The sequence below is a fragment of the Nematolebias whitei genome, chromosome 13, assembly GCF_014905685.2.
Source record: "Nematolebias whitei isolate Nwh7 chromosome 13, NemWhi1, whole genome shotgun sequence".
Lineage (NCBI taxonomy): Eukaryota > Metazoa > Chordata > Actinopteri > Cyprinodontiformes > Rivulidae > Nematolebias > Nematolebias whitei.
In genome coordinates this window covers 668,047-685,151 of record NC_056510.1, presented here as the reverse complement: position 1 = coordinate 685,151, position 17,105 = coordinate 668,047, and the positions used below count along the sequence as shown (strand labels likewise).

Below are 17,105 nucleotides of genomic sequence, written 5' to 3'. Positions count from 1 at the left end.
CGGAAATAGAGCTCTTTAAAATGTCGGTACTTCCTAGTTCAAACGAGTCGGATGGAGAGTGTCGGGTGGAGAGTTTGCAGAAGTCCAGTCGCTTCAGGCTCCGGCTTCAGTCGTTGCAGCTCCCGTGCTGGGAAACAGGAAAATCCTGACATGACCACAGAGCTCTTCCGAGTCTTATGGGATTATAACATCTTCCACCTCTGGGTGGAACTCTGACGGACTCCACTCATGTGAAGTCCACTCGTGAGGTGAACTTGTGTCGAATAAGTACCGTCACTACTTAGGACGATTCACAGCTGTTCCTACGGAGACGCTGAAAGGGTGCGTTGAATGGACTTTCGTACCAGTGGAGACATCTCCAGGTAAAGAGTTGATTTATACCACCTAAGTGTACTGGGGGAAGAAGCTGAGAAAAACCCGGAGAGTGCCGTTCTGAATGCTGACACAAACAAACCCCCTCACCCATCTTTTTCTCCCTCTAAACTTCATCTTTCCATCTTTAAAATTCTTCTATCAGGTAGAAATCATTCCAGATATTTTAGAAATGTCTGTGTAAAGTTCTCATCCACCGCCGTGTGGTCAATCAAAATTGTACAGTTTGCTAAAATTAGCCATGTTGTTATTTTCCATATTTTGCCAATTAATGTAAATGTGTGATGTGTTAAACTTTGATTCTGTTAATAAATGACCCACTGTCGTTGGTGAGTCAAAGATAATTAACGTCTCACGTCCACATTTTATTAAATTCAGATGCACGTCATTATACAGTCCAGAAAAATGAAAGAATCCGTTTTATCTATGAATATATGACAGCATATGTTCATCTACATCTAACTAGAATAATTACTGTGAAAAATCACATCATGTTGCTGCTGATCTGTTTCATGTTGCTGCTGATCTGTTTCATGTTGCTGCTGATCTGTTTCAATGTTGATGTGTTCATGCGTGCACATCTGCTCACGCAGACTCATGTTCATGTTTGTGCTGATGTTCGACGTTTTTATGTTATGAGTGCTTAGTGTATATTTAGTTGATGTTTTTCTTAGTTCATATCTTAGATGTTATTACTGTTTTTCTTTTACATTTTATTGTTGGATGTAACTGGGACCCTGTGGACATAATTTCGCTCCACCACATGTACCACATGAGGTGCGAATGACAATAAAGAAACTCTGACTATGACTCTGTCTACCTTCATTTACCTCGCTCCTTAAAAGTACCCCCCACCTTCCATGTCTCTCATGTTAAACCTCTTGTATCCTCATTTTGAAAGCAGAGTAATGACAACAGTAGACAAGCATAAAAGAAAGCATACAAAATGAGAAGAACAAATGAAAGAAAATGGTATTTTAAAAAATTAAACAAAAACAGGAATATATAGGAACATCTGTAATAATGTCCTGGAACATATGGAATAATATACAGGAACATCTGGAGTAATATATAAGAACATCTGTGCTGAGCATGGACTGGAGGTCCCACAGCCACAGTGGGAGACACCACCAAGGGTGGAGGAGAATGGACGAGCTAAGATACTGTGGGACTTCCAGATCCAGACAGACAAACAGGGGATGGCTAACAAACCAGACAGTGTGGTGGTCGACAAGAAAGAGAAGAAGGCAGAGGTGATTTTGAAGTTGTTGTGGAGAGTCAATGCGTCAGTAGTCCCTGTTGGATCATTTGGGGCTGTGACCCCAGAACTGGAAGAGTGGCTCCAACAGATCCCAGAAAAAAATCCTCAGAGATCTATGTCCAGAAGAGCTCAGTGCTAGGCACAGCTGAGATGCTGAACAGAACCCCCATCATCATCAGGGAAATGATTATTGTATTTAGAATAAACAAAAATGAAATAATAATATTCATTAAAAGAATATAAAATGTACTTTATATAAATAAATGTGAAGAAATTCTGAAAAAATAAAATAAAAACAGTAAAAAGTAAGTTGAATAAAAACAACAAAGTCCATGCTCAATAATCTAGGTATACAATCCAACATTTTTTCAGGCAGGTCATCTGGACAGTTTCTTTTTTTGTGCTGAAACGTTTCGCCTTCAATCCGTAAGGCTTCGTCAGTCAAGGAAACACAACAAAACTGACCGATGAACATATGGACTGATGAAGCCTTCCGGATTGAAGGCGAAACGTTTCAGCACAAAAAAAGAAACTGTCCAGATGACCTGCCTGAAAAAATGTTTAAGTTGAATAAATTGAAAGCTTTTGGTTTAAAAGTGTTTCTTAAAAAGTAAAAAAATATTTTAATAATTGTCCTGTTTATTTCCATCTCGTCATCTAATAAACAAATAAACAAACCAAAACAACTTCACAGACTGTAAACAAAAACGAAGTTCTGGTAAATAATTCTGTGAGATGTGCTGTTTGTTTAAAGTGTTTCTTTCATTTTACAGTAAAAACTTTCTGAAAGCAGGTCTTCCTGCGATGTTTTAATGATATTCTGAGGACGCTGGGGGGTGGGCAGAATTGGGGCTGTGATTGTGCATGTGATTCACACCTTAGCTGTGAGCTTCTGATTTTTATTTCCATTTTCCCACCGCCTGCAGATTCAAACAGTGCGTTAAAAGCAAGTGAAGAGGAAATCGTCCTCATTACTCTCCATCAGGAGCGTAGCAGCGGTGCAGGTGAATAAATGGAGGACTCCACAGGGAGGTGGAGCTCCAGAAGGCTGAGTGCTTTCAGACCTTGGGGTGGGGGTTAGGGTTGGGGGGGGGGGGGGTACTCACTGTAGGAGCATCCGAACACCTCCACCCTCAGGCCGATGTAACCGCTGGGGTTCCAGTCCAGAGGGACGAAGCGTAGGAAACGAGTCTTCAGCGGGTGGAACAGCTTGTTCTGGACGACGGACTCTGAGTTGACATTCCCGACAAACCTCTGCAAGAATGAGGAACAGAGGGAGAACAGGTCAGCTCAACCTCAGCTCCGAAACACATTTCAAACACAGCTGAACCTCGATCACATGAATCACGGCATCAAACCCAGCCAGAATAAGGCCGTTACACATCAGTGATGAAATGAAGGCACACGTGTCACCTGCAGGAGGTTCAGACTGAGAGCTTCTCACAAATTATTGAGTTGAAGGTGTTTTGCTCAAACCTTGAACAGATGCATGAACTTATGTGGAATCTGATGGATCTGGTAGTGTTTTGGATTACTCTCAGCTACTACTTTAAAGAGGGTCTACAGATCTTTGGTCAGCGCTCAGCACAGTTTCATGTTCTGTTGGCTCTTAAATTGAGCTCACTAACTAAAGACAGGCTGGATCTGACACCGTGTTCTCTGAGACTTCTCTGACTCCCCTCCTGGAACACCTGGAACAAGATCTGAAGCTGTCTTCATTGATCTCTTTAAGGGATTTTAAACATTTTATAATGTCAATGAATATATCTAAGCAAATATGTTCTTGTTTTGTAGTATTTTATCTTGTTTTATACAGCTGCTTGATTTGACTGTTTATAACTTATTCTATTTGATTTTAATTGCTTTTTGTTGTTTATTGTTGTCTGTACTTTATATAATGTCTGTCTAAAACAGATCTCTCTTGTAAATGAGTCGTTGTGACTCAATGACACTAACCTTAATAAATAAATGGTGAATGAATGAAAACAAGCCAGACGTTATGGCCCAAGGGTCAACAAGTCGTGGTGTGCCATGCGGCAAGATTTGGTGTCGATACGATACCAAGTAAATAAAGGCCAGGATCGCAGATATAGATATTCAAGTTCAAGTTCAAGTTGATTGTCATTCACATCACGTGATGCATGAGGTGGAACACGAGTATGTACTCAGGGTCCCAGTTACTCCCAAAAATAGCAAAAAATATAAGGTATAAAAAGAAACAGTATATAAGGATCTAAGATACATGCTAAACACTAATAATGCAAAGGAACACAGTGCAAAAACAGTGGCCTGAACATGAGTCTGTGTGAGCAGATGGGTATGAATGAACACAGCAGGATGAGATAATCAGCATCATGAGATCATCAGCATGGATAATCAGCAGCACAGATAAGTCACACATCACCAATCAAAGTGACATTACAGTGATATTTCTGGTTAGGGATTTATGAATCTAACAGTCTCAGGGTAGAAGCTGTTCCTCAGTTTAGTGGTTCCACAGCTAATGTGCTATTAATATTGCTACCAAATAGGGCTGGGCTATAACTCGATATTTTAAAAATATCAAGGTAATTTCATACGTTATAAAAGATGTGACTACATCTTCTATATCAATATTTCTACAGAATCAGAATAAGCTTTACTATCAATGCACCGAGATACAACGAGAACATGTACGTACAGTTGTCCGAAAGATGGGCGGAGTGCACAAAGCTGCTACTATGGAAGCACAGCCCTCTTATTCTTATTCAGAATAATATTTTGCTTAGATGAGAAAAGGGAAGAAAACATGAGGAGAGACGGTATAAAAAAAAAAAGATCTCTCACGCGTGTCCTAGACAGGGCACGATTTGAGGCATCAAACAAACCTACCACAGCAAAGCAACATAAACAGACGTTATACATGAACATATAGACGGTGAAGACAGAGAAGTTTTAAGGGAAAGTCGTAGCATAGTCCAGAGCCCCCCCTTTCAGCCATTGTCCAGATAAGAGGTGACGTTCATCTTCAGCTCAGTTGAGGTTCTGTCACATGTCCACGGCTTTGGGGAAGGGAGGGGTGAGGAAACAGACAAAGCATCTTTGTTGTTTCTAAACATGCCAGGAGGAGTTGAGATAAGTCCGGCATCAAGGCCACAGTTTGGGTCAGGCAGAACTTGTGAATTGATGTTTCTGTCCCTGATGCACCCATCACTCTGAACAGGGTACATCTGGACTCATCAGACCACATGACCTTCTTCCATTGCTCCAAAGTCCAATCTTTATGCTCCATAGCAAATTGAAGCCTTTTTTTCCAGTTAGGCTCACTGGTTAGTGGTTTTCTTAAGGCTACACAGATGTTCAGTCCCAATCCCTTGAGTTTCTTCACATTGTGTGTGTGGAAATGTTCTTACTTTCATTATTAAGCACAGTCCTGAGTGCTGCTGATGTTTTTCTTCTATTTGATTTCCCCAAAAGTTGAAGTGATCGCCGATCACGATCATTCAGGATTTCTTCTGGGCATATTTCCGCCTCGAAAATGATGGGTCCCCACTATCCTTCCAGTTTTTAATAATGTGTTGGACAGTTCTTAACCCAGTTTTAGTAGTTTCTGCAATCTCCTTTTCTCTGCTTGATGCATGCCAATAATTTGACCCTTCTCAAACAGACTGACATCTTTTCCATGGCCATGTGATGTGTCTTTTGACATGGTTGTTTAAGAAAAGAGAAGCAACTCATTGCACCAGTTGGGATTAAATAACTTGTTGCCAGCTGAAAGATAATCGCCCATGCAGTAATTATCCAATACAAGGCTCATACCTATTTGGTTAGTTAAATCCAGGTGGTGACTTTTTTTTTTGACCAGACATTGTATTTGATCCACCACCGTGGATTGAGTGGAATGGAACTGAGGGCAGTGGGGTGTGCGGTGGTGGAGCACCTTATTAAAATATTATAGTTATTTTCATTATCAATGGTCGTCGGCCACGCATGTTTGCTGATGCAGCCGCTGGGTCCAGTTAAGCCACAGGTGGGTCGCTGGCAGTCTTCCATCTAGGACTTTTCTGTAGCTGAATGAAAAGCTCTGTCCCTCTTTTAAACGGCCGCATGTGTCCATTGAAGCAGCGGCCGGAAAGCTTCAGAGTCAGAGTCAGAGTTTCTTTATTGTCATTCGCACCTCATGTGGTACATGTGGTGGAGTGAAATTATGTCCACAGGGTCCCAGTTACATCCTACAAAAAAATGTATAAGAAAAACAGTAATAACATCTAAGATGTGAACTAAGAAAAACATCAACTAAATATACACTAAGCACTCATAACATAAAACATTGAACATCAGCACAAACATGAACATGAGTCTGTGAGCAGATGTGCACGCATGAACACATCAACATTGAAACAGATCAGCAGCAACATGAAACAGATCAGCAGCAACATGATATGGTTTTTCACAGTGATTATTCTGGTTATAGATTCATGGGTCTAACAGCCTCAGGGTAGAAGCTGTTCCTCAGTCTGGTGGTTCTACACTTAACGCTCCTTAACCTCCTTCCTGAGGGGAGTGGGGCAAAAAGTGTGTGTGCTGGGTGAGTGTGGTCCTTCATGATGCAGGTGGCCCTCTTCCTGCATATGGAGGTGTAGATGTCTGTGATGGTGGGGAGGCTGATTCCGACAGATTTCTGTGCAGCCTTCACCACTCTCTGCAAAGCTTTTCTTTCTGCAGCTGTGCAGCCTCCATGCCACACGTTGATGCTCGAGCACAGGATGCTCTCCACTGCACACCTGTAGAAGGAGGTGAGGACTGAGCTTCCCAGACCAGCTCATCTCAGCCGCCTGAGGAAGTAGAGTCTCTGATGATCTTTCTTGATCAGGCTGGTGGTGTTGTTGCTCCAGCTGAGGTTGTTGTTCAGGTGTACACCCAAGTACTTGTAGCTGGAGACCACTTCCACTGCAGATCCTCTTATGTTCAGGGGGGTGTAGATGTTTTTGTTCCTTCTGAAGTCCACAATCATCTCCTTTGTCTTCTTCACATTGATGTGAAGGTTATTCTCTTTGCACCAGCTCTCCAAGTGTTCCACCTCCTGCCTGTAGCTGGACTCATCATTGTTTGTGATGCATCCCACCACCGCTGTATCATCTGCAAACTTTACAATGTGACAGCCTGGATGGGTAGCTGCACAATCATACATGAGCAGAGTAAACAGGAGGGGGCTCAACACACATCCCTGAGGAGAGCCAGTGCTGAGGGTTATGGTGGAGGAGGAGATGTTGTGGATCCTCACTAACTGCTGTCTGTTTGTTTAGAAGTCTAGTACCCAGTTGCAAATGGAGGGGCTTAGTCCTAGTGTGGAGAGTTTGTCCATCAGGGTTTGGGGGATCATGGTGTTGAAGGCGGATGTGAAGTCCACAAAGAGCATACGGACGTAAGAGTTTTTCTGCTCCAGGTGGTTGAGCGCAGTGTGGACCACAGAGGAGATGGCACCCTCTGTAGATCGGTTCTCACGGTATGCATACTGATGAGGGTCCTCGTTGATGTTGATGGTTGTTTTGATGCGAGTCATGACCAGTTTTTCAAAGCATTTAGCGACTATCGGGGTGAGGGCCACTGGCCGATAGTCATTCAAACCAGTCACTGTAGAGCTTTTTGGGACTGGGATGATGGTGGCAGTCTTCAGGCAGGTGGGAACTGTCTCCAGGGTAAGTGAGGTGTTAAAGATGTCTGCCAGCACCTCGCAGAGCTGATCAGCACAGTCCTTCAACACTTTTCCAGGGATGTTATCTGGGCCAGTTGCTTTGTGCTGATTAATCCTCCTGAAAGTACTCCTTACTTCTGCTGAGGTCATGCTGAGATGCTCTTCATCCGGTGGTGAGGTGAGTCTGGTGCTGGGTGGTCTGTTCGGGTCTTCAAAGCGTGCATAGAACTTGTTGAGGGCATCAGGCAGAGATGGGTCTTTGGGGCATTGTTCGCTGCTTCCTTTATAATCTGTTATGCACTTAATGCCCCTCCACATGCTCCGAGGTTCTTGTGAAATGAATTGACCCTCGATCCTCTTTGCATATGTGCCCTTGGCCTTCTTAATACCAGCAACCAGCTCTTTTCTTGTCCTACTCAGCTCCTCTGAGTTTCCAGACCTGAAGGCAGTGTTCCTGGCTTCCAGCAGGGTACGCACCTCTGCATTCAGCCAAGGTTTTCTGTTTGGGTAGCTTTTAACATTTCTGATAGTGGAGACTGTGTCAGTACATGTACTAATGTAACCCAGAACTGAGGATGTGTATTGGTCAAGATCAAGCGAACCTCCATTTTTAGCAGCTTCTCTGAAAACCTGCCAGTCTGTTCGGTCAAAACAATCTCTCAGTTAGGGGCCACTGTCCTGGATCCAGCATTTAACTTTCTTTTGTACCGGTATGGAGCGTCTCAGCGGGGGCATGTAAGCAGGAGCCAGGAAGATTGAGATGTGGTCTGACAGTCCTAGGTGGGGGCGGGGTTCGGCTTTGTATGCATCTTTTACGTTCGTGTAAACACGGTCCAGCGTCTTGTCTCCACGTGTCGGAATTATCACATGTTGATTAAAGCTTGGGAGACAGTCCTTTAGATTCACGTGGTTAAAGTCTCCGGCTACCACGTAAAGAGCCTCGGGGTGTTTGCTCTGCAGCGAGCTGATGATATCATGAAGCTCCTGCAGTGATTCATTAGCATTAGCGTCCAGAGGAATGTAAACAACAGTGATGAAAGTCACCGTGAACTCTCGGGGTAGATAATGTGGCTGACATTTCACTGTTATTTGCTCCAAAGCCTTCGAGCATGAGCTATTTACAACAGTACAGTTGGTGCACCAACTTTTACTCACGTAAATGCACACTCCGCCTCCCCGTGATTTCCCCGTTAGCTCGTTGCAGTGGTCCGCTCGAAAAAAAAAGTCTGTCATCCAGCTGGAAGACTGTGTCCGGCGTTTCGCTTGTAATCCACGTTTCCGTGAGGCAAAGCACTGCCCACTTCTTCATCTCTTCTGAGGCGCCCGCTCTCAGACGAAGTAAATCCATCTTGTTGTCCAACGAGCGGACATTCGACAGAAAGAGAGACGGCATGGGGAGTTTACCGGCTTTAGCGTTAGCTTGTAGCCTCACCATAACCCCCGCCCGGCATCCTCTCCTCTTAAGCCGGGAGCAGCGCTTCCTCTTCTGCCCACTGGAACGCCTCTGCTGCAGCTTCCAGGTAGATGACTTTAAGATCTGCATTCTGCCGAGCGTAGTTTTGAGTTTGTTGCTGATTTCTGCTATATTTTGTGGCAAATCCGCTCCTATTCTCATCAGTTCGGTTCGGCTATAGTTCACACGCATAAATTGCGCGGAGTCAGGCACAGAGTCAATATCAAAACTTCTAAAAACTGGGATGGTACTGGGAGCCTGTAAAGCTGCAACTGCTCTGAGCACGGCCATCTTGGCATCTTCAGGTGTATCTGGCAGTGATCCATCTGGACTTTTTTGTGCATCTTTTAACCGTCCGGTCAGCGCGGCTGGTGGTGATCCAAATTGGATCGTCAGCTGCTCGTGTCTGCTGATGCAATCAAAAGCCAGAAACCAACCCACCCGCTCATCCAACACATTATTTTGGCTCGGGCTGGGCGCAGCTGTGTTAGAAATGACAGCTCTACCACCCCACAGTTTTTAGTTTTATCTAATCTACCACGTGGATTGGGTTAAACAGTGGGCTGGGAACAGTGGTGTGTGTCTGTATGTGTGTGTGTGTGGGGGGGGGGGACTAGTCGACATAAAATATAAAAACTTGAGCTATGTCCTAGAGTCGACTAGTCAACTAGTCTATTCAACCTCTACTCATAGCACGAACCAAGCCTTCGCACAGACTCAGAAACTTTGCTACGGCCAAAACTGCTGCCGAAATCTTCTTCAAAAGTTGATAAAACAGAGCTCTGCCGATGCCAAAGAGCAGAGTCCCTGCTATCATAAATCCAAATATATAAACATCTTCAGCATCCTGAGACAGAACTGAGAGGAACATCAGCTGATCTCTGATGTATCCCACAGCGTGAATCTCAGACGGACAAGAGGGTTCTCCAGGACCCTGTCGTTTTGTTGAAAAGATTTTGTCGATTGCGTTGAAAGTCCATCTCACCAGATCCATAATCCTATTTTTTCTTTGGGAGATGTATACCAGGTGTTTCAAACGCACAGAGAGAAAAGCAGGACGAAGGAGAACAGGGGGAGGGAGAGCAGGAACATCTGCCTTGAGCGAGAGCCAAGGTAGAAAAAAAAGAAGAATTTAATTTAATCCGTCATGTATAGCTTTACGACAACATGCCAGGAGCAGAGTGTGGCTGCTTTGCTAAATGCAGTAACAAGAGCGGCACATACTGGCAACTGAAAATAATGTATAATATAATTACACCGATATCATTTGATATTGATCCCTATGGCAGTATCAATAATAACTAATATATTTAGATCAATTCATCCACCACTACCAAAAAGGTCCTTAGACAAGTTCTACTCAGCCTCCAATATTCTTAATCAAAAGGAATACAACTTTTAAATGAGTTGATGAAAACCTGCAGTTTATCAGTAAAACTTTAAATTAAACACATAAAAACATCAGAAACCTTTAGATGAAGATAGGATAAAACATTTTCAAGGTCAAGGCTTTTTTATTGTTATTCACATCACATGTGGTACATGAGGTGGAACAAAATTGTGTACACAGGGTCTCAGTTACATATAACAGCAAAAATATAAAGTGTAAAAAGAAACAGTAAATAAGGATCTAAGATATAAACTAAGAATTATGCCAAACAAATGCTCAACGGTAAGCTAAAAGATCTAAGATATACGCTAGTCACTAATAAGCAGCACCAACATGAATCTTTGTAGGTGGAAGAGAATGAATGAATGAATACAGCAGCATGAAATAAATCAGCAACATGGATAATCAGCAGCACATATCAACAATCAAGTGGCATTACAGTGATTTTTTTTTTCAAAGTGATAATCCTGGTTAGAGATTCATGAGTCTAACAGCCTCAGGTTAGAAGCTGTTCCGCAGTCTAGTGGTTCTACACTTAGGTCGTTTTCACACCAGATAGTCCGGTAGACTCGGTTCGGTTCGGGCCCAATATTCATGACCTTTTGTTTACATTTGAGCTGGTGAGTTTGCATTCACACTGCACTGTGCAGTCGAGTCAACCTGTTGAACCAACCTGTTCCCCCGCTCGCCTGTGGGGGCGCTGCACCAAGAACTACTGAAAGAAACGACACAAAAACCTCTGAAGACACGTCTGCTTCTGTAAATAAAAATAAAAACAAAGTGGCATCAAGTTTGAACAGTTTTAGGAGTTATATTTTGTCATTTTTCAAAAATGGACTTAGCATGAGCAGAAGATGAGACAGAAGACCATGGAGAATATTGTTTTTCACACAAGGCAGCTGACGGCTCCATATGAGAGAAATGCGTGTTTGTTTGTCCTGCGGAGCGGGGTCCAGTCTGTTTACATTCACACTGTACTCGAACCGCGCTGGAGTTCTCTTCTACCGGACCGAGACCTAGGTTTTAGCCCGGGCCAGAGTTCACCTTTTTGTTCCGTGACAGAGTTTGATGGCACGTTCACACCTCCCTAAACGAACCGGAATTTCTAGGAAAACGTGCTAGAGTTCGATTAAAGCGGACTAAACAGGGCTGGTGTGAATGCACCCTTAATGTTCCTTAACCTCTTTCCTGAGGGGAGTGGGGCAAAAAGTGTGTGTGCTGGATGAGTGGGGTCCTTCATGATGCAGAACTTATGCAAATTAACTTTTAAAGTTGTTTCCAAAACTAGACTGACCCTTAAAGCTTCTAAAAAGCTAACAATTAACTTTTTATTTTTGTTGTATATTTAGGGTAATAAATACACTGCCTGGCCAAAAAAAAGTCACCACCAAAAACATAAAAGATCACACGCTAATATTTCGGTGGACCACCTTTAGCTTTGATTATGGCATGCATTCCCTGTGGCATTGTTTCGATAAGCTTCTGCAATGTCACGAGATCTACTTTCATCCAGTGTTACATTAATTTTTCACCAAGATCTTGAATTGATTCTGACCACTCACCCACATCTTAAAGATTATCATTAGGGTTAAGGTCTGGACTATGTGTTGGCCAATTCATGTGTGAGCATGTCTCATGCTCCCAGAACCACTTTTTCACAATTTGAGCCCGAAGAATCCTGGCATTGTCATTTTGGAATATGCCCGTGCCATCAGGGAAGAAAAAAATTCATTGATGGAATAACCTACTCATTCAGTATATTCAGTTAGTCAGCTGACCTCATTATTTGAGTTGCTGAACCTAGACCTGACCAACTGCAGCAACCCCAGATCATAGCCCTGCCCCCATAGGCTTGTACAGTAGGTACTACTAGGCATGATGAGTGCATCATTTCACCTACCTCTCTTCTTACTCTGATGCGTCCATCACTCTGGAACAGGGTAAATCTGGACTCATCAGACCACATGACCTTCTTCCATTGCTCCAGAGTCTAAGGTTTGTGCTCCCTAGCAAATTGAAGCCTTTTTTTTTTACCAGTTAGCCTCAATGATCAGTGGTTTTCTTAAGGCTACACAGCTGTTCAGTCCCATTCCCTTGAGTTCCCTTTGTATTGTGTGTGTGAGACAATGCTCTAAATTTCACTATTCATAGCCCTGAGTGCTACTGTTGTTTTTCTAAAAAAAAAGTTAAGTCTAATCCTCTGGACAGGTTCAAAACACAAAAAAATTGTAGAAACGTTTCGGCTTTCATCTGAAAGACTTCTTCAGTCTGACAAGTTGTATTCAGCTCAGTCTTATAAATAGCAGCTTCTCATAGTGGATCAACCAGTTTTTGGTTGACATCCAGAACTAGAGGTTCACACGATCAAGGAGGACCATCAGCCTAACAATGGATCATTAGCACCCTGATGGCTGTTTACTATTCACAGGGGGCTGAGTGATACTAGCAATCACAGCATTGTAAGAGGGGGACAGTTGAACACGGATGCCTCCACCCCTGTTTAATGATGGACAGTTTCTTTTCATAAAGATGGCCTCCTTCACTCCTCTCTCAAACCATCGTTCCTCTCTATCCAGGATGTGACCACCTTCATCCCTGAAAGAGTGACCGCTGGCCTGGAGATGAGTGTAAACTGCAGAATCCTGGCCTGATGATGTTGATCTTCTGTGCTGGTCCATCCTTTTGGCCAGTGGCTGTTTAGTTTCCCCGATGTAAGACTGATCACAGCCCTTCTGTCACTGAACAGCATACACAACATTACTCTGTTTGTGCCGGGGGACTGGATCTTTGGGATGAACCAGTCTTTAATGTATTTTGGGGTTTAAAAGCCACTGGGACGTTGTGTTTAGAAAATAAACGTCTCAGTTTCTCTGATACTCCCTCAACATATGGAATGACCACTGGTCTGGGTCTGGGTTCCTCCTTTTCACCTGTTGGCTGACTGGAGTACTGTTTGGATTTCTTCTCTGCTTTCAGGAAGGCCCAGTTAGGATATCCACATTGCTCTAGAGCCTGTCTTGTGTGGGATTTCTCCTTCTGCCTGGCTCCTGAGCTAGTGGGGACGCTGTCTGCTCTGTGGTACAGAGTCCTGATGACTCCTAACTTGTGCTCCAAAGGGTGATGGGAGTCAAACTGCAAATACTGGTCTGTGTGTGTGAGTTTGTGGTACACCTCAGTTTGCAAATGTCCTCTATCAGAGACTGAGACCTCACAGTCCAAGAAAGCCAACCTGCCATTTTTTACATCTTCTCGTGTGAACTTGATGTATTTATCCACAGAGTTGATGTGGTCAGTAAAATGTTGGACTTCCTGAGATTTAATTTTAACCCAGGTGTCAACATACCTGAACCAATGACTTGGTGGTGTCCCTGAAAAGGACATCAAGGCTCTCTTTTCTACCTCCTCCATGTACAGGTTGGCAACAATAGGAGAAACTGGAGACCCCATAGCACACCCATGTTTCTGCCTATAATATTGCTCCCCATATGTGAAGTAGGTTGACTGCAGGCACAGTTTCAAGAGTTGACACAGTTGCTCTGTGGAAAGCGTGGTCCTGCTGCTCAAAGTGGTGTCTGATTTTAACGTTAAACAGACCACCTCTACTGCCTCATGAATAGGAAGTAAAGAGTGATGTGACATCAAAAGAGACCATTGTTTCATTAGTCTCCATGATGACATCCCTCACCTTATCCACCTAAAGCCTCAGTGTTCAACTGTCCCCCTCTTACAATGCTGTTATTGCTAGTATCACTCAGCCCCCTGTGAACAGTAAACATCCATCAGGATGCTAACGGTCGTTAGGCTGATGGTCCTCCTTGATCATGTGAACAAATAGTTTTGAATGTCAACAAAAAACTAGTTGATCCACTATGAGAAGGTGCTATTTATAAGACTGAGCTGAATACAGCACCTCAGAATGAAGAAGTCTTTCAGATGAAAGACGAAACGTTTCTACAGTTTTTTGTTTTTTGAACCCATTCAGAGGACCTGACTTAACAACTATTTTAGATTTTCTTACCTGGATTATTGAGCATGCATCAAGATACTGTTGTTTTTCTTCTATGTGATTTCACCAAACATTTAAGTGATCGCCGATCTCAACCATTCAGGATTTTTTCCGGCCACATTTCTTCCTGGAAGATGATGGGTCCCCACTATTTTTCCAGTTTTTAATAATGTGTTGGACAGTTCTTAACCCAGTTTTAGTAGTTTCTGCAATCTCCTTAGATGTTTTCTCTGCTTGATGCCAATGATTTGACCCTTCTCAAACAGACTGACATCTTTTCCACGACCACGCCATGCGTCTTTCATCATGGTTGTTTCAGAAATGAGAAGCAACTCATTGCATCTGTTGGGGTTAAATAACTTGTTGCAGCTGAAACATAATCGCCCATGCAGTAATTATCAATAGGAGGCTCGTACCTATTTGCTTAGTTAAATCCAGGTGGCAACTTTTTTTAGCCAGGCAGTTTATATCACACAAGAGCCAGTTCACAAATAGTATTTCTTTTATTCATAAAGAGTACTGTGGAGACGTGGTTTTTTAATATGGGTGCTTGTTGCTACTTCTAGTAACGTAAAACGTTTAAATTTCAGTAAAAAGCACGCTAAAACACTCCGCAGCAGTCCAGCTGAGGCCAGTGAGATGCTCACATCTCTCCAGAACTCGTCAGAGGCTCGTCTGGATGTCTCAGCCGAAAACTTCAGGAAGAAGCAGGGCTCCGAACTTCAGAGCTGACGGGCACAAAGCAGGCGTAGATATCTAAAGCCCAGCCACGAGAATCCTGCTGTGATTTAAAAAACGAAGATATAAATCCTAACAGCTCCAGAGAGGCAGAGGAGAGATGGCTGCTGACACAGCCGGGGGCATCAGAACCCTCCTCATCTTGTGTTTTTGTCCCCGCAGAGCCCAAAACTACAAACCGGATTCCAAAAAAGTTGGGACACTAAAGAAATTGTGAATAAAAACTGAATGCAATGATGTGGAGGTGCCAACATCTAATATTTTATTCAGAATAGAACACAAATCACAGATCAAAAGTTTAAACTGAGAGAATGTATCATTTTAAAGGGAAAATCTGTTGTTTCCAAATTTTATGGCGTCAACAAATCCCAAAAAATGGTGCCTTTCCAGACATGCAAGCTGCCCATGCCACAAGCGCTCATGCAACCCCATACCATCAGTGATGCAGGCTTCTGAACGGAGCGTTGATAACAAAGAGGATTGAGAAAAAAAACATTCCAAAATGTGGGGGAGATTCACAAAGAGTGGACTGCAGCTGGAGTCAGTGCTTCAAGAACCACCATGCACAGATGTATGCAAGACACGGGGGTTCAGCTGTAACATTCCTTCTGTCAAGCCACTGTTGAACAAGAGACAGAATCAGAAGCTTCTCGCCTGGGACTGCTGCTGAAGGGATCAAAAAAGTTCTATCTTATCTTATTTTAGGAGTAATAGTTTCACATACAGTTAATATCAATGATTATTAAATTTTTGTAATAAAATACACAAAATCTCACCACTGAATCTGTGATCATTTTAGCCCCTGTGGATTTAAAGAAACAATGATTTTTTTATAAATGGGGAAAAAAATCATGTTTTTCTCTGGATAAATGGTTAGATTGATGCGTGAATAGTTCAGAAAAGTAATTTTTTCTCAATACGAGGTGGTGCCCCAAGAGTTTAAAAGAATTATGAACCTTAATTCATAATCAATACTACCCCACCTATTCTTCTACATTATCGTACGAAACAGATTTATACGTAACAATACCCATCTGTCCAACGGTCTCCTCTGGATGTCAAGGAGAAGCAGTTCTCCTCCAAGACACCCCTAGAGAATTGAGCTTCTCAGCCGACCTCTAACGGAGAGTCCTGCTACCCTGCAGAGAGAACTAATCTAGACCTCCTTTGATCCAGGATCTGGTTGTTTAAGCCTCTACCCAAAGTTCAGGACAAGAGATGAGAGTAGGAACATAGACCAACCAGTAAAAAGAGAGCGCAGCTTCCTCTTCACTACATTGGACTGGAACACAGTCAACTATAGAAGTTGCACGTATAAGTCTGTTGACCTCACGCTCCATTCTTCCCCTACTGTGAAAAAAATCCTGAGATACTTAAAGTCCTGCACTTGAGGCAGAACCTGAACTCAAACTCAGAGTGGATAATCCAAACTGTCAGACTGAGAACAAAAGTCAGTCCATCCTGTCAAACTGAGGATGAGGAACATTCCACATAGTCAGACTGAGGACCACAGACAGTCCACCCTGTCAGACAGAAGACAACAGATAGTCCACTTAGTAATACTGAGGGCCAAAGAAAGTCCACCTAGTCAGACTGAGGATCATGGATAGTCCACCTAGTCAGACTGAGGACCATGGACAGTTCACCTAGTCAGAATGAGGTCCATTGAAAGTCCACCCTGTCAGACTGAGGACCATGGACAGTTCACCTAGTCAGACTGAGGACCATGGACAGTGGACCCTGTCAGAATGAGGAACATGGGCAGTTCACCTAGTCAGACTGAGGACAATGAACAGTTCACCCTGTCAGAACGAGGACCAAGGACAGTCCACCTAGTCAGACTGAGGACAATGCACAGGCAACCTAGTCAGAATGAGGAACATGGACAGTTCACCTAGTCAGAACGAGGAAGATTGATAGTCCCCACTGTCAGAATGAGGACCATGGACAGTCCACCCTGTCAGAATGAGGAACATGGACAGTCCACCCTGTCAGAATGAGGAACATGGACAGTCCACCTAGTCAAACTGAGGATGATAGACAAGCCACCTAGTCAGAATGAGGACAATGGATAGTCCACCATGTCAGATTAAGGATGATGGACAGTCCATCCTGTCAGACTGAGGACCATGGACAGTTCATCTAGTCAAACTGTGGGCCATAAACAGTCCACCCTGTCAGGCAGAGAACCAGGGACAGTTCACCGTGTCA

General features: G+C 43.3%; 1 protein-coding gene across 1 annotated transcript in view; it reads right to left on the bottom strand.

Moving 5' to 3' along the window:
• LOC119419741 (contactin-associated protein-like 5) overlaps window positions 1–17,105 on the bottom strand; it is a 354,615-nt gene that overhangs the window by 171,849 nt on the left and 165,661 nt on the right. Inside the window, exon 4 of the mRNA XM_037687124.1 lies at window positions 2,740–2,887. Coding sequence (XP_037543052.1) covers window positions 2,740–2,887 — 148 coding nt within the window. The remainder of the gene's footprint in view (window positions 1–2,739; window positions 2,888–17,105) is intronic.